This window comes from Nomia melanderi, chromosome 1 (genome assembly GCF_051020985.1).
Source record: "Nomia melanderi isolate GNS246 chromosome 1, iyNomMela1, whole genome shotgun sequence".
Taxonomy (NCBI): Eukaryota; Metazoa; Arthropoda; class Insecta; order Hymenoptera; family Halictidae; genus Nomia; species Nomia melanderi.
Genome location: NC_134999.1, coordinates 14,898,143 through 14,922,299, shown reverse-complemented (window position 1 = coordinate 14,922,299; position 24,157 = coordinate 14,898,143). Strand labels below are relative to the sequence as shown.

Sequence of the window (24,157 nt, the reverse complement as noted above, 5' to 3'; positions counted from 1 at the left end):
ATTTTTTAAAATTTTTAGTTACTTTTTAAACGTTCGTATACATATATACATAATGAAGGATTCAAATGTACTTCGTTTATTGCGATCTTTCGAAAAGGAAATTCTTACTATAAAGTTTAATACAACTTCAAGAGATGCGATTACGAAACTGCAATGATGTGATAAATATCGACGTGTCAGTAAAGGAGAACAAATAACCTGATTATGATAAAATAATCGAAGCAATATCATGTCAATTGTATGGAGTGAAATTCAAACTTTGAAATTAGTGATTCTTTATAGTCGACATGAATGTTTGTGGAATCCTTTTCATCCTGACTTCAAAAATAAACTTTGCCGCTACAAAGCATACAAAGACATTGTAGATTGCATGAATACCTGTGATTTAACAGTTTGTGATTGTATTAAAAAGATTACCCAGATAAGGGCGCAGTATTGTTACGATTTGTCTAAAATTACTGCAGCAATATCCTGTGAGAAAATATACAAACCAAAAGCAAATTGGTTTCCAATAATGCATGAAATACTTTTTCCATTTATTAAAACGTATGGTTACAGAAATGACTCCTGGAAGGTATATAAAAAATCATATTATTTATTACATGTTAAAACTGTTTATTTGTAATATAACTAATCTTTTATCTTAGGTATGCAACAATGAAAGGGACCCGTTTAAAAACTATCGCAATAATGAAATAAATGATCAGTTATATTTAAAAAAAATGCCGGGGTCTTGTAATTGCACCCGCACAAATTGCGACTACAGTGAGTTTGATAAGATGAAACCTCCTATAAGTTCCAAGTAAGTCATTCAATTTATAAGTGAGTGTCAATTAATTCATTATTAACTGTGTATCTATTTATGTAGGAAATGCTGGACAGCAGTGGAAAATAATAAAGGAACAAGTTACTTACACTCACAAGTAACTAGAATTAATACCGGATGTAATCCAAAGGATAATACTACTACAGAGAACGAAATGCAAACAGATCTATCTTCATTCAAAACCAAATGTAGAGCGTGTCAAACCTGTACAACTGACAACACAATTGTTATGAGTAATTCGGTAAATACAATCAAATTAGCACTATGAACAAGTAAGATTCCGGTCATTTGAAAATTAAAACATGCGTGTAAAATATTTTACAGAAAGACTTTGTATATGAGAATAATACAACAATAGACGAGCAATATAAAACAAAAAGAAAAGTTTATGACGAATTTGAAATGTTCGGAAAGAGCATAGCGTGTCAGTTGCGGAATATCAATTTTGGTAAATATAATATTGTACATTGTTATGTATTATTAATCTGTTATTGACATGATATCAATTGTTTGTAGAAGTTGCGATTAAGTTGGAGGAACGTATACAAAACTTGATCGCACAGGAACGTCTAAATAAAATAAACTTAAAATCTATCTCCCACAGTTTTAACGCAGCATGTTGTAGTTCTAATTGCAGCGAATGCAAAGTAGTGCGTAACGAAACGGTTTGTAAATGCGGTCTACCAGTGATAAAAATTCAAACTGATGCGTCTTGTGAATTTTATAAACAACAAATCTAAACTCAGTTGATTTCATTACCAATAATTTATTATAATTTCCTGGCATCTAGTGTTCCGCCTAAAGAACAAGTATTATTTCGGGGAACATACGAATAGCAACTATAGAAAAAAAAAATTCAATACAAATAGCATAAAGCAATGTGACAACCGTTCTCGTTCGATGTATTTTGTGATCAAGTTCACTCATGTTTCTTAACCGTTAATTATACAATTATGACAATACACAAAAAATTCTGAACGTGCAAAGAATCGTAATCCATACCCATGGGAAATCACCGGGTTGAAATACGGTCGATAAAAACGCTGGAATCGTCAAAATGTCAAAATGGAACGAAAAATTAATAATGAAATTTTTAAAAGCGTATAAACAACATTCTTGCCTTTGGAATCCTTACGATAAGGACTATTACAATTGCAAGGCAAAGAATGAAGCGTTACAGAGAATTATCGACGACCTCGATATTCCCGGCTTTACTGTAACTGATTATTTACAACAAATCAAGCTGATAAGAGAAAAGTAATGTACGACCGGTGATATTAATGTGCACTACAAAAAAAAAACATGAAAGAATATTGTAATTTTTATTCACTTTTCTGCTGATGTGTTGGGTGATTTTTTAACGATCTGGATTGTATAATCATTAAAAAAGGGAATTATGTGTGTACACAAATGGGATTAATGATTTCTATTGGCACAGGTACAAAAAGGAGCAATCGCGAATTATTAAAGGACTGCAGATGCAAAAGCAATACAAATCACCTCTCCCCTGGTACAATATAGTAGCAGATATGTTAAAAAAAGTGATCAATGATGAGGAAAAGGTGAATTCTGTGGCAATTGTAAAGTCTGTGCCACCTGACACGTCAGTCCTGAAATCTTTAAGTAGTGATAATATACATTATCCCAGACAAAAAGATGATAAATTGAGGATTTCTCCATGTACCAATGAGACTTGCAACGCGGTTACAAGAAGAAGTAGATCGGCTCGTTCCAGCATCAAATTTACGTCTAGCACAACTACTGATACCAGATCGAATATGCGAACAAAATATATTCTTTGTCCTCAAGCGAGAAACACTTCGGTAGCTCGACAAAAAAACGGAAGTTCAAATTACAAACCTAGAAAAAATATTAATTCGGCAGCGACAGGTAAAATGTCTTTGAAAGAAGAAGCACGCTAATATGGGATAGTATCGGTACTCATGTTTTCACTCAAATTTAACAGTTATTGATCCAGCGAAAGAAAGTACCAAGAAGTATGAGCCACCATTTTTAAAATGTCCTTCGTGTGGTTGGAAACATACAAAATATAAAACCATTGAAAATAATGTAGAAAATTCTAAACAGGAACAAAGAGTTGTTACTCCCTATGTTAATTCCTACAATGATTCTCCTAACTTGAAGTATACACCATGCAGTGGATGTATTAAAGGTATATCATACTACAATTATATAGATGTAAGAATTATATTGATGTATCTTTGCAATACAATAATTTTGCTGGACATAACACGTTGTTCCAATCATGCAAAAATGTACGCAGATGACTCTGGAGACTTTGTACATGTGAAGGACTTACACAAATCAACAGCATTATCCTCTGCGCCAACTACGCTCCCAAAATTAAATGTTGGAGTGCAGACTATAGAATCCTCTCAAACACAGGTGGTACAACTTGATCCCACTGTGACAAATATATTTGAAGGTGGTATCATAGAAGCAAATACTCGATTCAAAATTATTTTGCCAGATTCAAAAACAGGTTCAGGGGGGAATACAGTAGGAACTCAGAGTGTTTGTCAATGTACTCAAGGAGTTCAGTGCTTGAAACCTGAATTGTGCACAAAGGAAACGCAACTATCTCCTAAGTTCAATGCAAATGATACATGTACTAATACCGTGACTTCCAGAGAGTGGGGAACACAATGTACAATATGTATATCAAATAAAATTAGTCATTGTGCCTCTACTCAGACGTTAGATCGTACAAAAGAAAAACAATCAGGAGTCCATAGTGCAAAACAAAGTTCAAAGGATCTAGTGATAAATAAAGAAAACCAAGCAGCAAAAGAAATCCAATGCACGATTTGCATCTCACGAGGAAATTTGACTCGTTCTTCCTCTTTTGAGAAAATGAAGGACATTGGAACAACATCATCTGTTCATAAAATTCATAGTAAAGATTCTATAACTCCAAGAAGTTTTAAAAGTATTTGTATTGGCGGACAGTGTATACCTCCAACTCGAGCAAAGTCCCATGGATCTGTGAAGCGTCGTATCCGACATAAAGATTGCAAAGAAGTTGCGACGGGCGAAAGTAAGTATTTGGAATTGTTCTTCATACGTACTTCCCACTTTATTAGTCACACTGAAATATTTTGATTCGCCACCAGCTGAGGTATACACAAAGTCATGTAATACGGAAACGTGCCCGCGTAATGTGTCCGAACTGATGAAGGAGCCTACAGTAACATCTGCATTGCAACAACTTTTGTACAAGATGTTATCTTTCAAATTGAATCGCGTGTCTCAATGTGTAAAGTCGCAAACCGATTGTAAGTTACTTGAACTTCGAATTTTCTTTGCATCCTGTCATATGAGAAACGTTAATTTTAGACGAACAGAAAAAGTACAGTGTTAGTTGTGCAACTGATACAACCGAGATGGTGAACAAAATTAAAGAACTCGCGATGACGGTAATGGAAACCAGTGTCTCTAAAGATGAATCGATACAAACCTTGGTTGATGCAGAAACTCCTAACGTCTGTGTAAATAAACTGACGATGACCAAGGAAGATCTTTATAAACCCATTTATCAATGCACTGGTGTCCAAGGAGATGGAACTGGCCCAATTTCTCCATTAGAACGTTCAGTCACTGATAAAGGAATCTGTACCCATTGTGAGTGCCGAGATATTGGTATTAATGGATCATTATTACAGACTTGCAACGCAGCGGTTCAAAATGATTTGGATAATTCTCTGTGTTCGAATAATTCGAATATGGATAAACAAAAGAAAATTACTGTTGGTACTCAGAAACGAGATCCTATATTAGTCAGAGTGATAAAGTGTACTGAAAATCAGACAACTAAAAAGTCAAACAAGGAAACGCTAACTACAAAAACTGATGATGAGCTTGAAATGAAATCTTCTAACAAACGTATTAAAGCATGTGACAGATTCACTTGCATCCCTTATACAGTTTGTCGACGATCAAAGCAAGAAGAATCTTTAAATCAGGAAGAGCACAAATACCATGTTAATTGTGATTATCGTGAACGATCATACGTGGATCCTTGTGATGATAAATGCAAGAACAAACTGCATCAGGATTGGACGAATATTATGAATGTCGACGCATTTAACAATATCCATAGTTCTAAAATTCCGTTATGTATGAAACCAACACGTAAATGCACTTTTGCAAGAAGCAAATAATTGTAATTTACATGCAAATTTCGTGGATAGTACATATAGACGTATAATCAATCAAGTTGATTATACAGAATTTTATCTCGGGGTACGCCCTTAATGTTATAGGGTTGAACTTTAATTAATTAGACTAGAATTGTTTTTGCGCTTGTTACTTTTAGTCTATTTCCAGTTTAATAAACGTATTGAACTATATTCATGTACAAACTACAGGAAATTACATTGCACATTATTTTGAGAAATCGATTTATCGATTTCTTCTACTGTAACTTCGAACATATCATCAATGAGTTTTTCATCAATATCGCAATTAAACATTAATGAGTAGGTCATAAATATATTTGGCATTAAAATGTTTTCTTTTTAAGACTAGTCTCTCAAGGATGATGTATCGGACTACGAAAATGGAAGAGCAAACTTCATTTTATTACATGAAAATGTACAACGTTCTGACAGTGGAACATTTATATGAAAATTAAATCATTTAATTTTCATAATAAATTCTGTTCACATCGTTGAGTCAAAGGCAAATATTTTGATACCTGTACGTGTAAGTATTTACCAGTCATTGATATTGTAATAAAATAGTATAAAAGAGGCGCAAATTACCTCGTTGTGTATTTTTACATATTTTTAAATTTTCTGTCAAATATTTTATAATCGAAATCTTATCACTGAAATATGCATCGAAACTATATAACTTCATTAACCTGAGTATGTTTGCTCGTACCTTCATGGTAGATACCGCACGATAGAACAACGATTCAGTTTCTTGTCGCTACTAGATGCATGCCAAAGTTAAGATACTTCAAATTAATCTTAATAATTTTTGACATGCATTTACATTATAAGGAAGATTGCGTATGATACGTCAAAATCGTCGTATCGATAACTTTAAATTCGTTCGCTATAACTTCATGTCTGGTATATATATATATATTATCAAAAAATCGGCAACAAGGGACATATTTCTAATGCTCACGCAATCAAATTACGTATACCTTATCGTTTCTAAGAACAATCATTTTCGATTATCCGATATAATTAATATTAAAATTACAATCATTTTTATAAAATCGTCAGATTGATTATGAACAGCGTGCTATTAAATTACACCTTCAGTGACAAATGGTTGTTAACAGACATAATACTGTTGATTTTCTCAGTAATTGAAGTCACACTCCCCGCTGTATATATCACTCATCCTTATTAAAATATATATAATAATAAATTATTGTACTTCTGATATTTAATGATTTGTCGGTGGTCACGCTTTAACATGCGAGTATCATATGGCTAGTTTCAAATTGTTTCCGTTCATTGTTTCTTTAGCAAGTCGTTGCTAATATTAAAATTAATTTCTTTAGAAACTTTATGCACCTGTCGAAGAATAACATAAATATAATATACGTTTCTACGTTTCGTTTTGAAACAGAGTTATGTAATTCGCACGCATAGTATTATTTAAGGGTATACGTACAAAATGTACAAACGTTTAGTCCTTTTTCTTGGCATCTGCTTTCTCGTCTTTGGCTTGGCCTCGGCCCAGCAATCTGGCTAACGAATCCCAAATACCTCCGAGGAACAACGCGCAGAACAGATTTTCGAAAGGTACAAACGGATCATGGATGCCCAGTAAAATGGATGACAGCTAAAACAAATTTGACAACATTACAATTGAATATTAAAAAATCCTTCGAATTGGTATAAGAAAAGCAACAATCCTTAAACGGCGAATGAAATGTTTTTGTACCTTGAAATACACAAAGAAGATAACAATACCAAAGTAAACCACTGCATGAGGTGCTGAAATGAGATCAGTCTTTTTGTCTAGGACGAAAATGATTGATGCAACCATTGAAGCTTTCGTAGGGCTAAAATAATAAATTATTTTTCGTAAAATATTCCGTTATTAATTGTAAAAATAATTTACAGAAAACAAAGGAAGAAATTATACGTACAAGCTAGGTTGCATGAATTCCATAGCAGTTGGGGTCCATATACCACGTATAAGGCGTTCAAACAATTTTGTAAAGCCTGCACCATTGCCTGCAAATAAACAGAGTAAGTGAAGTTTATGTTTTTCGCTATATACTTTTTTTGTACATTAGTATTTTAACATTAATGTTTACCCTTGAGTGTTCCAATTAAGATCATGATAAGATATGCATTTGGGTAAAGTTTTCCTGCATGACTGACTCCATCGTATACCTTTTTACACCTAAAATTATTGAAAAATGAAAGAAATATAAATTACTACTACTACTAATAGTAATAACAATAAATATTTTTGCATGTTTACCTGTATATTTCTTTCAGAACTGCGCATACAAGTTTTACTGGTAGAAATTTGGCTACTTTGTATCCAATATCAAATGGTGTATAAAATACCACATACCTAAATGCGTTAATAAATTTATTTATAAATGTATTTTATTAATATTACTTGTAATAGACTGCAAAATAGCTTTCAGAAACACTTGTATTTAACTATAAATAAACAGTAATATACTGACCAAACAACGGTTGCAACTCCAATTTCTGGTGTATTTTTCAATGGTGCGATAATTGGCTCCCCCAAGAGTCCATTGCATAGCATACCACTTGCAAATACTACCAACATTGTTGATAGCCAACATGACAAGGGATGTTTTCGGGAGAATGTTTGCGCACCTATTCCATAAATTTGTATATTTATAAAATTTAGAAAAAAAGTTATGGATCTTGTTACTATACACAAAACAAAGTATTTCTTTTAAATTCTATGCATGAATCGTAAAAAGTTATATCCATAAAAATTTATATAACTGTAAATAAAGGATTTCCAGTAAATAAAATAATAAAAATAGTAAAGAAACTTTTTAAGTAATTTCATAGATATTCAATACGCTATGAAATATCAAAGGGTATGCTAATTCAACTAGGTCACTCAGAATCCTTATAAGTATGCTATGATGTATGCACATACATATATAAATGTGATCCAAGTTACCGCAAACATAGAGTTAATATTTACACTGCATATTGCTTTTAAAAATTTCATTCAAAGGTGGGTACAGCCTAGAATAAAGAAGGCATTCAACCATTAAAGCAATTCTAGTTATTCAAAGGTTTATTCTTCATGGTTCATTGCATAAGGAGATCATTGAAAGAGAAATTTTCTAATGGAATGTACAGTCATCAGTATTGCATAATTCGCCTTTATACTATAAACTCTTGATCTACCAGTGAATTTAAAAAAAAAAAATAGTTCACACGTATATCTATACATGAAAATATGTTGTAAGGTAATATGAGAAGCTATACCATGTGATGATTATAACAGAAACTTAGACCAAATTTTGAATAAATCTGGCCTACAGAGTGCATACTGAAATAGATTAGCTAGGTTGTTTCAGTGAATGCCACAAAATAAGATTATTATAATTGTGCCAGACACTATGATACTACTAGCCTGATTAGGAATTTTCACTTTTTCAAAATAATAAACAAAAGTATATACATTAGACGGATTAATCTCTTAACAGATAAATTTTCTCAATGTATAATGCTATTCGCGGATTTCAAATCAAATATTAATCTTGCTGCTATTCTGTTATTAACATAAAACCATTACTATTCAATGTCTCATAACAAAAGCTGTCTAATTAATGCCGAAAAAACGAGTCACTATCACGGATACAATCGTCGAGGGTTTAATTAACGTAATTAAAAACCGCACGTTTCACGCTAAAAATTGTTAAGACTAGGAAGTACTGTAGATTTCCAAAGAACATGGTAAAAATAGTAAACATCTTGCTGCATACGAAAATACATCTGATATTGCCAATCATATAATAAAATTAACTAATCTTCGATCGTTCACGCTCACAGGGAAGCGTAACGAGTATTTTTATACCTCGAGCGATTCGAAAATATAAGATCAGGGAAGTCAGTCTTGACAGTAAAAAAAGATTTGAGAGCAGGACGAACCGACGCGAAGGGGGAAAAAAAAGGAGGAAAAGAAAAGTGTTTTCGGGAACGAAACATAATCTTAGAAAAGGTATAAGCTAGCTCTGGCCGGATTAAATTTAGAATTGGTCGGGTGGGCTTCGGCTTACCGGGTCCTAAATCCTCTCTGACGTGTAGCGCACAGAGTACGCTGTGCGCGATGTCGAAGTACGGGAACATTTTCAATTTAATGACCTGATTGGCCATATCCAGGAATGCTTCGGGATCCATTTTGATTGATTTCCACACAATTTACGGTACACCAAAGCTTTGTCGGCCACGAGGAGTGTGTCTTTCAATGTTCGACAATATTCGATTTTAAAACGCTGACTCAGGCGCCCGCGAACGACGCTAGCTATGCGCCGTCTGCTAGACTCGGTCGTCTGCTAGTTATGGAACCCGGCCCACCTACCATTATAATACCACCGACGAGGGATAGGAAAAAAAACCTTATCGTCTGTAGTCGAATTTTGATGCCTCTTTAAAACTCTTACCTACAGATGGCAGTAAATGATTGTATTAGTACGTCCCGTTCATGTTCGCTTTTCGTTACGAAATAATTTGAAATTAAATCACGTTAACGTTGCACACGGAATAGAATACGTTAGAATACGAATACATCCAGTGATATCTGTATGTACACTTTTAGCAGAGCAATTACTAAACGTAGTGTAATTATATACTCGTACACAATGATTCTACGTATACATATCATATGCATATATATAGATGTACAATGAAAGTGTAAATTTCATGTAAAAGTTAATTAAGGCTTATATTCTATTTATAAATTAAAAAGAGAATATTCGTTTGAAACATATATGGACATAGAATTCAAGGTGTCCGAGTAATTCTGCATTTAAATATTTTACGTGTATACTCTGAGTAGATAGTTATTTCGTCCTTGATTATATCTTATCAAACAGGTATAGCATAAATTATTGGAATATTTGAATAAAGTTTTAATATTTGAATATCATTAGGTGAGACTTCGTACAGAAATCGTAGTTTCATTTAATACTCCTGTCTAATTCGTTTCTTCGATTCTACGTTTGTCCTGATTGTAGAGACCACTTTTATCTGGAATAAATGGTAAATATTTGCTAATTCTTATCCTGTTTGACATATTTTCAGGTATTTCAATTTTCAATCAGTCCTTTGAATAACCATGCAATTGTGTTTGAATGAATAATCCGTTTCAACTAACTTTCCTTTAAAGCTACATTCAAGTGTGTAAACGTAAATTAGTGTTAGTGAGAATCGAATAAATGAGTGAACACATCAATCTTTCTTTGAAAAAAATGTGATATACGTATCTAATCAGAGTGGCACATGAATACATGTGGCAATAATCTGTCCAAATGTTTTACAGCAAAGATTAAAATCGATTGGTAATAATGATCGACGATAGTAGCCGGGAATTATGTAAAGGAAAGGAAAGACCGAAATAACTGCCAAGTAATTACAATTTTCAAATGAGAAATAGAAACAGCAATAGGTGGCTCATCAAACTTGTTTCGCATGTCTCGTTTATCAGATTAATCTTCATAAATTAATCTCTGCAGTGGTTCATTGTTATTTGTAATCTTCACAGTCACAAACAATACTTTTATCGAAAGTACGATAAAAACGTAAATAAAAAAACGACGTTGTTGACTTATTTGATTCATTATTTGATTTGTGAATTGTTGTCAAACACAAACAATGGTAAACCTTTTTTCAAATATTTATTGTATTGTGCTTTTTATTCTTAGTATGTTAACAGTTGTTATTTGTAGAGAGACGGTATAAGATTTCGACAACATGTGTCAAAGAGAGCTTCTGGTGATATTTTGTACGAGGATAAAGCCTCTTTGAAAAGGAAGGAAGTATTACCAAATGAAAGTCAACACTTATTTTTTCTTTTCACTTTCTTTCTTTTGATATCGATCGCTATAATCGCTTTCGAGAAGAAGTTACCTGAACCGATAACATTAACTAAGGAAGGATTATATCCTGGAAGGTTTATTGCAGAAAGAGCACGTAATCATCTTGTAAATCTTACATCCATTGGTCCTCGAATTGTTGGAAGTTATGAAAATGAAGTGTTGGCAATTAAATATTTAACAAATATTATCAATAATATAGTTAAGGATGCTAGTGAAAATCACAAGATTCTAGTTAATGTAACCAAACATAGTGGAGCTTTCCCTTTGAAGTTCCTTGATGGAATGACAAATGTATATAAAAATGTACAAAATATCATTGTTAAAATTGGTCCACATATGCCTATGCATAGTAGCGTGCTATTAAATTGTCATTTTGATACTTTCCCTGATAGCCCTGGTAAGAAGGATTAGGTGAGTGCAAAAGTTTTGATGGTCTTCATTAATAGAACATAAGATATGCTTCTACTTTCTTGGATACATAAATAATACATGTAAATACTTTTAAATCTTGTTATGTTTTACTATTTAAAACCAGCAAAACTACTGCACTCATATAATGAAATAATTCTATCTATTACATTTAAGCAAATTGATGTATTATATTATTTTTTATTATAGGTGGATCTGATGATGGAGCTGGTTGTGCTGTGATGTTAGAAATTTTACGTGTGATTGCTCATAGTTCAAAATTACTAAAGCATAATATTATATTTCTATTTAATGGCGCTGAAGAAAATTTAATGCAGGTATAATATGTTACTTAACACCAATAATGAGCAATAGTTCAAGTGATTTATTACACTTTAGTTGATATCTACTTTCACATTTCTTAGGCTTCTCATGGTTTTATAACGCAACATGCCTGGGCCAAGGAAATACGTGCTTTCATAAATTTAGAAGCCTGTGGTGCAGGTGGTCGTGAATTATTATTTCAGGCTGGTCCTGACAGTTCTTGGTTGCTTCAAGTACTACTAAATTATACCATTATATTTACTAGGTAATTGTATCGTATATATACGACTTTGTTCTTATTGATTTTCTTTCTCTAGGTATACTCTAAGTCTGTTCCATATCCATATGCTTCATCCTTAGCACAAGAAATATTCGAAAGTGGTATTGTACCTGGTGACACCGATTTTCGGATATTTAGAGATTTTGGGAACGTTTCTGGTACATAGATTCAACTGATTTAATTCTATACTCTTACAAATAATTGAACACTTTATTAATTATATTATTTTAAAATCACAGGTCTCGATTTTGCTTGGTCAACCAACGGTTACGTGTACCATACAAAATTCGATAACATAGATCAAATACCCTTAGGATCTTTACAGAGAACGGGAGACAATATTCTCGCTTTACTACAAGGAATAGTATTAGATAGCAATTTATCTGAAGCAATTCAAAATAACCCAGGGAATCTTGTGTTCTTCGATTTCTTAGGCGCATTTGTCATTAGATGGCCACAATATATGGCTAGTACAATTAATGTTGTTAGCATAATTGTTGGTGTATGTTCTATATATTTAAATGCACATAGTGCACGAAGAGGTATAATTACATAATATTTGCATAAAGCGTATATTAAAATTATTTTGAATTAATTTCTATATATGTTTATTCAGATGTAAAGAAGTCGACATATGTAAAGCACATATTACTTTGTATTGGAGCAATAATTGTTTCATGGCTGCTGTCTATAATTTCATGTACAATGATTGCACTTGTTCTTACCAAACTCGGTAAAGTTATGAGTTGGTATGGAAGACCGGCTTGGTTGTTTTTCTTATATGTGTGCCCAACCATTTTTGTATCAATGATGTTTTTCTTGTTCGTTGGATTGCGGCAAAAGAAGGTAAGTAACCTTTTGATAACACCCATTGTATCAAATCTCACTGATGTATTAAATATTGTAGGAAGTTAAATCTGCGTGGATTTTGTTCCAAGTGTATTCTGATGCATATTCTATTATATGGATGCTGATTCTTTTTTGCTGTGTTGTATTTGAGATACGGTCCGGTTTTATTCCGCTACATTGGGTTGTATTTCCAACACTTGGAAATTTATTGCGATATAATTTCTTTAACAAATGGAGAGGTACAACTATCATTCTTAACTGATTCTATATTTTTAGCGAAAACATTTTAAACTATTTTGATATCCTCTTTTTTAGGATGGAAGTGGCTCTTCTATTATTTAACTACAATGTGCATACCTTACATGCAATCATTTTATTTAGTGATTGGAGCTCTTTATTTATTCATTCCTATAATGGGACGGTCTGGTGGCAACATAAATTCAGAAGTTGTCATGGCTAACACATTGTCTATACTCTTTTGTCTGCTACTTAGTTTCTCGGTAGATTATGAAACATGTTACCAAAAGTTAACATTATTAAAATGTAATTTTCTAATCTTAACAATATTTCTTTCAGTTACCGGTAGTTCTTTTGATTAAAAACGCAAAGCAATTTCTATATATATTAATTGAAATATTTTTGATAAGTATTGGAGCATTATTTTTAACTCGGTTTGGTTTCCCGTACAGTGGTAATCTATCGTCATTGGCACCAGAACGTTTCATGATTGCGGTAATAATCAAATATTCAAAAATCAATAATCAATAATCAATATTTTTAAAGAATATCACACATTTTATAGTATTAAATGAACATTTGTAGCATGCACAAAGACAATATTATGATGTTAACGGTAACTTACGGCATTCGGGAACTGGCTATTGGATAGCTGATTTAGACATGAATAGTCCACACAGCGTTGAAGCTATGGTGCCTGAAATAACTGCAGCAACATCCACTATGAAAGATTGTGAACATGAATTATATTGCGGCCTACCATATTTTATGCCAGTTACGACTTTCTTATCGTAAGTAGTATACAACATATTTCAATAATCAAAGTAACACATATCTAACACACAATATTTTTTATTAGAAAAACAAGTTGGATTCCAGGACCTGCACCTCTCGTCAACATTCCTACAAAGCTAGACCTTGTTTCAAAATCTATAAAACAAAATATTGTCACCTTTACGTTTAATGTTACAGGTAATTTTTCAAGGAACATATGTATGCATATCCTATAAAGTAAATGTTGGAAATCACATAAATGTTTTCTTTTTAGGTCCTGATCACATAAGCATAATTTTATCTCCATATAAAGGTGTCCATCTGGAAAGATGGTCTATTTTAGAAGGAAATCCATTACAAGGACCCAAATGGAATGATAGAGAAACGTATTTTGTTTATTATTCTTGTGCATCTGATTGTATTCCGTATACATTCTCCATTGAATTAAATGTAAGTGTAGTTGATAAAATACTACATGCAATTGTTGTACGTTATGTAAGACACTTTTTTTATTTATATAGGTTCCCTTTGCACAAAAGACACCGTGTTTATCTGTAGCATTAGGTGGCCATTTTCTTCACGGTAAGCATCAAAAGTCTCTAAGATTTAAACGGTTTTTGGCTCAGTTTCCATCGTGGACCGTTGTTACTCCATGGACAGCAACATACACTTCATGGCAATTCTAACAAAACATCGAATAGATATCCCATTATTAAACACAGTTGCATAAACTATAGTCAGTGAGAGCCTAACGAAGACGGCACTGTATATTAGAATAGTTCTCAATACGATTCAAAGACATATACCTAACAATGCAATTTATAAGCTTAAGATTTAGAAGAATATTATATTAAATACATGCTAACTTCGTGCAAACGCGGTTCAGCAGGACACATCGATCAACATAAAGGAAACAATTTAAAGAATGAAACATTCGTCATTCTATTTATACAAAATTTTTTACTAGTACATTACCGAGGTAGTTCTAAGACGCTGATTTCGCTGAAAACAGCGCAAAAGTACCACTGATCTTATCACATTGACACTTCACTAATTACAGTTACCTATTGTAGAGAAATATGACGATGGTAGCATATCAATTGTATGCCTTAGAATAATTACAGCTACATTTATTTTTTAAATGCTAGAAATTTAACATTATTACATACGAAAAGGTCTATAATAATCGATAGAAATTTATAAATACTTTACATGTCGCTAAGGTTTCGCGGTATTATCACGGTTATCGTTTTATTTTGTATTCTGTATATTGAAGGATAACTCGTGAAGAGTCATTTTTATTTAATGAGTAGGAAAGTGATAAAAGATAAGAACTGTAAAAGCACAAAAGATGGTCTATTCGTCTGCAAGAGGATTCTTCTTAATTTAATTTAACGCCAATTATCTGTTATTAAATCGCGCAGTTGTCGCCCACGTTTTGTATAAATGAAATACGTTTGTCATTTTTTTCTGTACAGTTTAAATCGTTAAAGAATTCTTAGTTACCTGACTAAGTTAAATTATAAAATTCAAAGACGATTTTATTTAATATTCTGGTCTGTCTTCTCGTATGGCTGTTACTATGAAGAGACTGAATTTGTTTTAAACTTTGTCTTTACCTAGGTTGTTTACACGTGACACCGGTGAACATATACAATTGTCCCACTGCTTCGTTAAATAATTGTGTACGGTTTTGTTCTCATATACGAATGAAGGCCACTGTACCCTTTTAAACAAATATCTCCGACGACAGAGCAGTTGAAGCATTTATTGAAATAATTACGCGTTTAAAATCTAATTATAAGACATTTTTGCCAATATTGATAGCCAATTTTGTAGTTATAAGTAAATCCGAGGTATTTATAGAAATTGACACTTTTACACGTGTAAAAGGAAAATATATTTAAGACGGTTAATAGCGTATGTTCTGCTGTCGAGAGAATTTAATTTTGTACGCTAGAATTTAACAGATCTCATTTGAAATTCAATTCAAGATCGTATCAGCGGATAATTTGAAGTGTCGATATTTCATTGGTGCACTCATTTTTGCCTAATTTATTCGTAATTATTTTATTAATTGAATTCTTCTGCGACAATGCCAAACCATGCTGATAAAGCAAGTTCATTGCACAATTTATAATCGTTCTACTTAACAATGGTGCACTATGTTAAATAATAGTATTTGTTATGGTGTTCTGATTTTATAGTTACAGGGATGTATTTACAATGGCTGAAAAATGTCATTGTGTTATATTTTATTCCATGTAAGAAGACTTTTGTTATTAGTTGTTACCTTAGATACCAAACATTATCGGTCGCAAGCTTACTTTTGTTCACCTAAAATAATTGTAATCGATTAACTGATGATTTTGTTGCCCCTGTGTTTGTTGTTTTTGTGAGTTTATTAATATTTTAGTATTCATACTATCCCGATTCCTTTTACAGTTTACATTATTGTACATTATACGTATGCTATTGTAATTTGTAGATTGTTAAACAAGCAAACACAAGTGAAAAATAAAGACAGTTGCAAAAAAAATAAAAAGAATTTACTCTTCATTCTGCCGGTTGTTCCACCATCCGGTGTACAGTGAAAATACGCTCGATTCGTGAGACACATTTTATCGGTTTTATCGATTGAAATTCGGCTCCAATGCCAGATAAGGATTAGACCTTGATAAGCTGAAATTTCTCGTAATTCCAGTTACAGCATTACGTCTGCGGTTACTCATCACTCGGTGTCGTTCATTGTGCCGAATTAATTTCCTGTTTCCGAGTTCTGCTCGATTACGTGGAAAATGGGAGGGTTCAATTATCGACCTGCGCTAAACTTTAAGCATTCCAAATATAAAAAACCTTGCTCAACACAATAATGATAAAACGTATCCCATACTACTCTGCAAGATCCGAAACGACCTTCCATTTTTAATCCTCGATCATTTTTATCTCATCATTTAATCATAACTTCCTTCTTCAAAATTTATAACGGAAATTTTTTTCACATTCAACCCTTTATACCGTAGATTTAACATCCGTCGTTAGTAATGTTTAATATTTAACAATCTACAATTTTGTACAGTGTCAGTGCTTTGCACTGTTCGATTGATAATTCCATCGGTAAAAAATCATACAATCAATTTACAGTAACGTTCTCAATGGACTAAGGTCTTAAGAAATGTTTCGTAGACCGATCCGGAGGATCCAGGTTTCGCGGGATCGGATGTCCGATTGTTCTCTCCACCGTCGGGCCCTCTTTCTCGTTCCGTTTCGTAAGAAACGTGTCAATATTGACGCGCTGGCATCCTGTAAGACGAGAACGGTTTCCCGGTTAAAGCGAGCCGCGTGATTCGTTTCGTTTCGTGTCGTGAACACGATGGTTTGCAAACGGCTCGTGGATCCCGGCGATCGAGGAGCGTTCTCCGTTCGACCGCAGCCGAAAGACCGGAAGTGCTCCGCGCGATTTCTGGCTCGCGGGAAGCCAAGCGCGATCGCGAGAGTTATCAGTGGATCTTTACGAGAAGTTCAAATTTCCCAAAGAACCTGGAGAAACGAAGACTGACGTCTTCAAACAGCAGTTTGATTTTCTAAAGTTTCATTCACATTTTCAAATCGCTTTTCGTACAGAAATAAAACTGTTCAGGGATTTTATTGCTGTATCATTTTGACTAATATATTATGCTTTGTGTCTGAAATTATCTTACTAGAAATTTCCTTCGTTTTATTCTAAGAATTTTCTGTGGATTAACTGCAGTACAAAAATATACAGAGTTGCAAAGAGATAAGTAAGAATTAATTTGTTCCGAAAATCTGAATAAGTTGAAGATAAAGTAACAATATTCTTATAAAAACGGTGATTGTCCTTTGGTTTATATTCTATATATTACTGTGTCCGATAAATACATAAAATCCACTGTCTATCTATCAGGGTTAGCCGACAAGCCGATATTAACCAGATAAGAAACGAATGATCAAAGACAATGGCATCGCCTTTGCTCGTTGTTTCACTGGGCGGCGGGCCTTCGCAACTTTATCTTAATGGAAATTGCCCGTTCGAATTGCTTGGAACTTTCGAAAAACTATGGGGAACGATAACGATCGGCTCGGCCGCTGATAACTCTTGCTCCGAAAGTTTATCGAGTGAGCAGGTGCAGACAGTTGTCGGAAATCGGTGATTAGTGATCGTTGAAGATAACTCGAAGGGATTCGGTGTGCTGGACGGATTCCCTTTGGAGAGTCGGAACAAACGAGCCAGGTGATGGAGACTGCCCTTTCATTGTTGAGAATAATCAAGGAGCTGTAATTCTGATCATCGATCGCACTGAGTCTTAACTAAGATTGCCAATCCAATTGACTACGGTCAGAGTTGAAGCCTGACCGGAAAATAATGCTACACGTGATTTTCTAATCGTTCCGAGTGATTTATATATAGAATTCCGTTCGAGTTAGAGCAACAGCTTTAACGAATGCAATTGTCTAAGCGTTAATTGCACCGCGAGCTCGCAAATCGCGGCACGGTGTAATTATGAGTCGTCCGTAAAATGGCTGGTCGAAGAATCCGGCAGGTGAAGCTGGTTATCGATCGCCTCTCAACTGGAGTTAATTATTATTTTTCATTGGTCGATATATTTTCGGCGAGTTCTGACAATTCCCTTGCAAAAGACAGTTACTAATCAATTTTCATTAATCGCGGAACGAGATCGCGTTCGTTAATGCCACTGACAAACTCGACGAGATCCGTCATTCCGGAAAATGTACGATTTCCCTGTGAAAATCATTCGAATCTTTATAGATTCGTACTTTATTGTTGCTCGGATTCTTTTGTACTAATCCCCGCGCCGAACTGTACCCGTTTGTTCTTCAATTAGCAGCCGGCTGACTTTTTTTTCGCGTCGCACAGAGGCTACCTCATTTGCACGGCCTACTTCTTGCGAGATTTCTGCTTCTTTATGCCTCTCGTTCGTTTCTCTCTCTCTCGTTTAAGGGAGGCAGTCTGTATTCCGCGATATAGGGCGAGCCTTGACCACCCTGCATTCACGCGACAGCGAACAATGCCTATTATATCGCCGAATAATTCGTTCGTATATATCACAGGAATCGATCCACGAATTCCAATTGCAACAATGAATCATAAGCAACATATTCCTAGTAAAAATCGATCGCTGTATACTTTCGAGAATAATTCCAAACACTTCTCAACTGTCCTACTAGGCAACTGTGTGAATTCAATGCCATTATAGTTCATTAAAAAGAAAATGGTGGAACCTCGCCTTCCAGCGAATCAGGAGCTTTACTGTCACACAAATCGCGTCTTCTCTAGACCAGTTTCTTAATCCGCGATCCTAGAAGCTCTAGATAGCCGAAGTAATATCTACAGAAACTGACAAGCAAGAATTTAATAATCCAAAGCATCGTTGCTCGCAAAGTTCTCGAAAACTTCCGTCTTCCGATAGCGAAGAAAACACGGACAGCAAATCCGTCCATCTTGTGACGTCAACGTACAGCTGACTCACTCGGCCGGCCCGTTTGCGTTTCCGTCGGTCCATTTTTCCGACAGAACAGAATTAGGCATCCAAATATCCAGAACCGGATGGACGCCGTGGACGGGGGCCGTGCATACGTGCCCGTTCCTCCGGGTTCCCCGTGTAAGCACGCGGTTCTACGGTCTTATATGTGCAACCGTGTCTACGTGTCCCGCTTACCGATCAATTCGTCCACCATAGGCCTTTTTCTTTTTTTATTCCCTTCTCTCCCTACCGCGCCGACGGATCGTCGCGTGAATACCATTCGCCGAGGAAGAGGAGGAAGAGAACGGTAGCCCCGCTGGACTTTCTCCGCGGCCGTTCGCCGTTCTGCTTACTAATCCGCCGCCATTTTCCTTTTATCTCCGCATCTCGCGCCCTTGCTCATTCGATCCTTCTGTTCCAGGCAGCCCGGTCTCGATCCTCCTCGAAACGAAAGCGAATTTACCGAATAATCCGATGACGTTTCCTCCGAAGACGTTTCTTGATTAATGGCTCCTCGTTCGTCGATCATTCTAATCCGGCGACATGGCGGACGTCGCGCGGGGAATTGGACGATCGAATAAGCCTTTTATCCAGCGATAAAAAGCATTCTTGTTCAATCGTTATTATCAGGGATGAGAACTTATCGCACCGATTATTTGTAAATACGACTTGTCGATGTACATCACGTGCCGCAGCGGATCTCGCCGATCGTTTGCATCTTTCGAGATATCAGCGGCGAAGAAAGTCGCGCAGAAATAACGGTAGTTTAGGGAATCGGCGGAGACCATTCCTCTGTAAACATTAATCTTGTCCCAGCTGTTTGACGAGCAAACCGCAGTCTGTACACGGAGTCTATATACATTGAATGTAACTAATACGACCGCTAATAACTCACACATTATGCTCTGAAGCAGGCCTGTCCAACCACTTGCCCGTAACTCTGCCGTGGGCAAAGGTAGCTGATGTGTACTACTTTGTAAGTGTACAGTATGATCACCCGTCTTAACACGCTAAATGCTATATCAGTCACCGATGACTGATGCTTCTGAATTACTTGAAAACAATCGTAACATGCAAGATAATCGACGTCGAATCAGAATGTTTAGTAACGTAACTAAGTTGATAATAGTGCAATGCAAAGACTGTAACGCCGGATAGTGAATAATTGTTGCTACTTTTCTTTGTCAAAAAGGATAACTGTACAGAAAAATGTACAGATCGGCTCTAAAGTATAAAGCATTCGTTATCTTTTCAATAATTATGAAAAACCGTAAATCCAATGCAATACTGTAAAACAAAGGGTTAACCCTTTGCACTCGGAAGTTTTTCACTAGAAACATTTCAAAATTTTCTGATGAGACAAAGACGATATTTCATGAAACTAACTCGACGAGAAATCACATACATCGAGGAACAAAGCTATTTGATTTCAATATTTCTCAAATTGATGAACCCTTTGCAATCAGAAGGCGACTCAGTCACTCGATTCGACGCAGTAAAATTATTTAAGTTCAACGTTTAATACTAAATTCTCTATAATGTATCAACATACGGGATACTATAAATAAAACAGCTTTATTCCTCAATTTATATTCACTGACCCTTTAACTTAGTCTTGAAAAATGTCATTTACACCTCCTTGGAAAACGTTGAGTATTTCTAAAGAACCTTCCACCACAAGGGTTAAACATCAAATTTTACAGTTTCACTGTAAAAAATCAAGTAGTGACTCTTAGCTATGCAACTTCGCTAATTACCACAGCATTGAAAAAAGTATAAAATTTAATTCGAATTAATTATCTATTTAAAATATATTACACAACAATATAATATCCGAGTTTTTCTATGTATAGTGATTTAAGTTGACCTCGGTGAAAATTTTCATCCGCACAATTCAGTTTTCTGAAAATTAGCCGGTACGCAATGTGTTAAAGATCAAATTTTATAGTTTTACTGTAAGAAATCACGCGGCGAGCGAGAATCAAGTGTGGGGCAATTGTAAAGTTTCCGTTGGCCGCGTGACGGACTGTAACATCTTTTGTTCCATGTTTTCGGGAGACAAACTTCGAGATATCTTTGTTTCAGAGTTCCGAAGAACAGATGTTCAAGATTTTTAGGAAATAGATATTTTTGTTTCAGATGTTAGAGAAATAGATACCTTTATTTCACACTATGGAGAACTATATATTTTTGTTTCACTTGTACAGTTACGTCTAATTCTTCTCGTGGGTTTCGAGGTTATTCACTTGATTTCAGTGCTGGTCAACATTCAATTTTGTCAGTTAAAACCAAATAGTTCTTCCCCTAAATTTCTTTTTCTGCCATCCGCACGATTCAGTTTTCTGAAAATTAGCCGGTACGCAATGCGTTCCCAAATTCTCCGAAGCTACTTGAATATCGTCCGTTCCTTCTCTATCATCCTTCCAGCCCTACGTAGCGAGCATCAATAGCTGAAAGGAAAAGGTCAAACTCGCGTGAATCGAAAACAACGCGGCGATGGTGGTGGGCGGGCACGAACGCGTGTCCATGTCCACCGGGTGGAGGTACCTACGCGTGTACAGGTACCAGTGTACGATGAGTATGATGTCACCGGACCGAGGTTGGTATTTGGTACAGGGGGACGCGTGATTCGCATGAAAAAAAGCCGCAGCACGACACGAAGCGGCGGCGGCAGTGGCGGCGGCTCTTCGACGCACGATTTGGTCAGTCGGTTCTTCGCCATATCCGGTCACCGTCGGGCACACGCGCGTTCGCCGCCCCGAGCCGGAAGTCACGAAGAGGCTCGGGGGTTCCTCCGAGCGTGCCCGGGCCTCCCGGCGTCCCGCGCTTTCTATTTTCGTGTGAATACATTTTTCGACCACCTTCGGGCACGAGCCACCCACTTCCGGTTTCCGCGCGGCGGAGGTTAAAAGTGTTCACGGAATACGCGTAGGTCGCCTCGTTCCGCGGCTCGTTTCTAAATTCAATCTTGATCGGATCATTCTCCGAATGTAAGATCAGCTGAACATGTCTGTACATTGGAAATATTCCACGGTTCTCTCATACTCTAGTGCGAGGAGTTTCTTGAGTGAATAGTTTCCGTTGCACAGAATGGAAACGAGTAATATGAAGTAAACGTCCATTTCTTTCATTTCTAAATTACACTTTGACTAGGGAGTTTCACGGTAATTCTATTGAAAGAAGCATTCCATAGTCTTCGGTATATTTCATTATTTACCGCAGGTGTTTGAAACTCCAGTTTCGATGGATTAATTGGAAACTCTTCGCTGTACAGTGCCAGGGAGTAATGTAAAGTGGAAAAGCATCTGTACTTTCGTCTAGAATGCCTTGAAACGCAGGTAACCATCGTTTCGATTGGTTCCCGTGCTGCAGGATGTCAACGGGATCGCCAGAGCCGATCGTTAGCGCGCGGATAATAGTTCCGCGGGTATAAACAGGTGTTACGCGCCGCGATAGAAGCATCCTCATTAACGCCTCGCGCGACCGGAAGGTGGTAACGCGTTAAAACCGGCAAAACGGAGATCGGTAAGAACAGAAGGCGATCCGCGGTGGCGAGAAGAAGAGGATGAACGGAACGCGCCGAGTCCCAGCCAATCGAACAAGAAGACGGGGGAGCCTTCATCCCCTCTCGAGTGGCTGGTCCGCTCTTTTCTCCACATCCGGCGTCGTTCACCGATGTCTTTGCTGCCGCGACGCCCACGCTATCAGTTATTTGGCGAGCCTCCAACCTCGTGCAGGTGTCTGGAATTACGCGGCGATCTACGACTTTCTAGCACGGCTCCCTCTCGTTGATTCATCGGTTCTCGTTCGTTCCAACCGTTTCGATCCTCGTCCTCGTGTACTTCGGCGAGGAACAACCACGCGAACTATGGATACCGAAGTATAAATTCCATTTCCGGAGGGTCATTTCAAAATTGGTGATAATATTAATCTCCTTGTATCCTTTGCTTTCGAATCTCCGTTTCTCGAGAGACACTCGGTGAAAGGGTTCTAACGAGAGTTTCATTTGGAGACTAACTTTTAGGCTTTCTGTGGTTGTTTGAAGTAAGGGAAGGAGGTACTTTGTGGAATGACCTGGTACTTGAATACGTTCGATCATTGCTGTCCGATTCCTGTAGAGCTCCTGGCGGGAAAAGTTTACGGAGACCTGAACGAGTGAGTATTACAGTTGCTTCATCTTTGGTTCCTCTGAGTTTTATAATTAGAAGTAGGCATCGCTGTTTAATTAGAATGGCAGAATTCGTCGTTAGTCAATACGGGAATAATCGTGTGTAACTGATTCTTTCCAGCGGCAAGGATCATTGCAATCACCTGGACGCCCCGAAGGCAAGATGTCGGCATAGCTGATGTTTTCGAAAATTCGGCTGTGTCACATCCAGCCAGCCGAACGTCCAGACACCGACGCGAACCTCGACATCCTCCATCGTGCGTGCTTTATTTCGACGATCGTTCGAATTCGATTGCAGAATTATTTGGAAAGCACTTTAGAGATAAGCGAGTGGGTACGTGGCCGTGATAAGATCCTGCGCGATAATTGACGAATTCCCATCTTTGCTGACCACGTTGCAGAACAATTGCAGACTCGATTCTGACTAGTCGTCCGTGAAGTTCATCTCTTTTTATAGATCGAGCGCCAAAAATACAATAACAGGACGAAACGGATGAGAAACGTTACGTTTATCTTCTATTCGTGTGTCGGTCCGGTGATACGATCGTCATCGAGAAATCTAATGAGAACGATCAGCACTTGAAACGCGGATATTAATTTTCATTAAAATTAACACGTTGAACGCCGCACCACTTCATAGTACAAAATACTCGAAATGGAGAAAATATAATATTAAATCATTCGATTGGATTGC

At 36.1% G+C, this 24,157-nt stretch overlaps 4 protein-coding genes across 8 annotated transcripts; 3 read left to right on the top strand and 1 right to left on the bottom strand.

The window, feature by feature from the left end:
* The first annotated feature begins 68 nt into the window (after nt 1-68).
* On the top strand, nt 69-1,566 carry LOC116434606 (uncharacterized). The gene is made up of 5 exons (XM_031993177.2): nt 69-574; nt 648-802; nt 869-1,067; nt 1,151-1,274; nt 1,343-1,566. Exons 1-5 carry the CDS (start codon nt 230-232, stop codon nt 1,564-1,566), a joined length of 1,047 nt encoding a protein of 348 aa, XP_031849037.2. The 5' UTR covers nt 69-229.
* Nucleotides 1,567-2,301: 735 nt separating this feature from the next.
* LOC116434593 (uncharacterized) lies at nt 2,302-5,007 on the top strand. 2 transcript variants are annotated; one of them, XM_031993147.2, is made up of 5 exons: nt 2,302-2,716; nt 2,793-2,999; nt 3,111-3,884; nt 3,961-4,122; nt 4,184-5,007. In XM_031993147.2, the coding sequence occupies exons 1-5, from the start codon at nt 2,305-2,307 to the stop codon at nt 5,005-5,007; spliced, it is 2,379 nt and encodes a 792-aa protein (XP_031849007.2). In that variant the 5' UTR covers nt 2,302-2,304. The 2 variants fall into 2 exon arrangements, with proteins under 2 accessions (XP_031849007.2, XP_031849006.2); XM_031993146.2 differs by having other exon boundaries at nt 2,793-3,884.
* Nucleotides 5,008-6,496: 1,489 nt separating this feature from the next.
* LOC116434594 (trimeric intracellular cation channel type 1B.1) lies at nt 6,497-9,385 on the bottom strand. The gene is made up of 7 exons (XM_031993149.2): nt 9,102-9,385; nt 7,518-7,674; nt 7,304-7,399; nt 7,134-7,222; nt 6,963-7,050; nt 6,755-6,875; nt 6,497-6,652 (listed from the first exon to the last, which is right to left on the bottom strand). Exons 1-7 carry the CDS (start codon nt 9,220-9,222, stop codon nt 6,497-6,499), a joined length of 828 nt encoding a protein of 275 aa, XP_031849009.1. The 5' UTR covers nt 9,223-9,385.
* LOC116434592 (endoplasmic reticulum metallopeptidase 1) lies at nt 8,939-16,324 on the top strand. 4 transcript variants are annotated; one of them, XM_031993145.2, is made up of 15 exons: nt 8,939-9,043; nt 10,364-10,698; nt 10,770-11,316; nt 11,538-11,665; nt 11,753-11,884; nt 11,969-12,089; nt 12,171-12,473; nt 12,548-12,777; nt 12,839-13,019; nt 13,096-13,280; nt 13,357-13,512; nt 13,603-13,808; nt 13,877-13,989; nt 14,066-14,241; nt 14,313-16,324. In XM_031993145.2, the coding sequence occupies exons 2-15, from the start codon at nt 10,696-10,698 to the stop codon at nt 14,475-14,477; spliced, it is 2,646 nt and encodes an 881-aa protein (XP_031849005.1). In that variant the 5' UTR covers nt 8,939-9,043; nt 10,364-10,695; the 3' UTR covers nt 14,478-16,324. The 4 variants fall into 4 exon arrangements, with proteins under 4 accessions (XP_031849005.1, XP_031849003.1, XP_031849004.1 ...); XM_031993143.2 differs by lacking the exon at nt 8,939-9,043 and adding an exon at nt 9,389-9,624; XM_031993144.2 differs by lacking the exon at nt 8,939-9,043 and adding an exon at nt 9,634-9,917.
* The last annotated feature ends 7,833 nt before the right edge of the window (nt 16,325-24,157 follow it).

Coding starts and splice junctions, on each gene's coding strand:
- LOC116434606 (XM_031993177.2), top strand. CDS start 230: ATGTCAATTGTATGGAGTGAAATTCAAACTTTGAAATTAGTGATTCTT. Junction 1,068..1,150: donor CAATTGTTATGAGTAATTCG/GTAAATACAATC, acceptor AATATTTTACAG/AAAGACTTTGTATATGAGAA. Junction 1,275..1,342: donor GTTGCGGAATATCAATTTTG/GTAAATATAATA, acceptor AATTGTTTGTAG/AAGTTGCGATTAAGTTGGAG.
- LOC116434593 (XM_031993146.2), top strand. CDS start 2,305: ATGCAAAAGCAATACAAATCACCTCTCCCCTGGTACAATATAGTAGCA. Junction 3,885..3,960: donor AGAAGTTGCGACGGGCGAAA/GTAAGTATTTGG, acceptor ATTCGCCACCAG/CTGAGGTATACACAAAGTCA. Junction 4,123..4,183: donor TGTAAAGTCGCAAACCGATT/GTAAGTTACTTG, acceptor CGTTAATTTTAG/ACGAACAGAAAAAGTACAGT.
- LOC116434594 (XM_031993149.2), bottom strand. CDS start 9,222: ATGGATCCCGAAGCATTCCTGGATATGGCCAATCAGGTCATTAAATTG. Junction 7,400..7,517: donor GGAGTTGCAACCGTTGTTTG/GTCAGTATATTA, acceptor TAACGCATTTAG/GTATGTGGTATTTTATACAC. Junction 7,051..7,133: donor CTTAATTGGAACACTCAAGG/GTAAACATTAAT, acceptor GTTTATTTGCAG/GCAATGGTGCAGGCTTTACA.
- LOC116434592 (XM_031993145.2), top strand. Junction 13,281..13,356: donor GTCTGCTACTTAGTTTCTCG/GTAGATTATGAA, acceptor TATTTCTTTCAG/TTACCGGTAGTTCTTTTGAT. Junction 13,809..13,876: donor CCAGTTACGACTTTCTTATC/GTAAGTAGTATA, acceptor ATTTTTTATTAG/AAAAACAAGTTGGATTCCAG.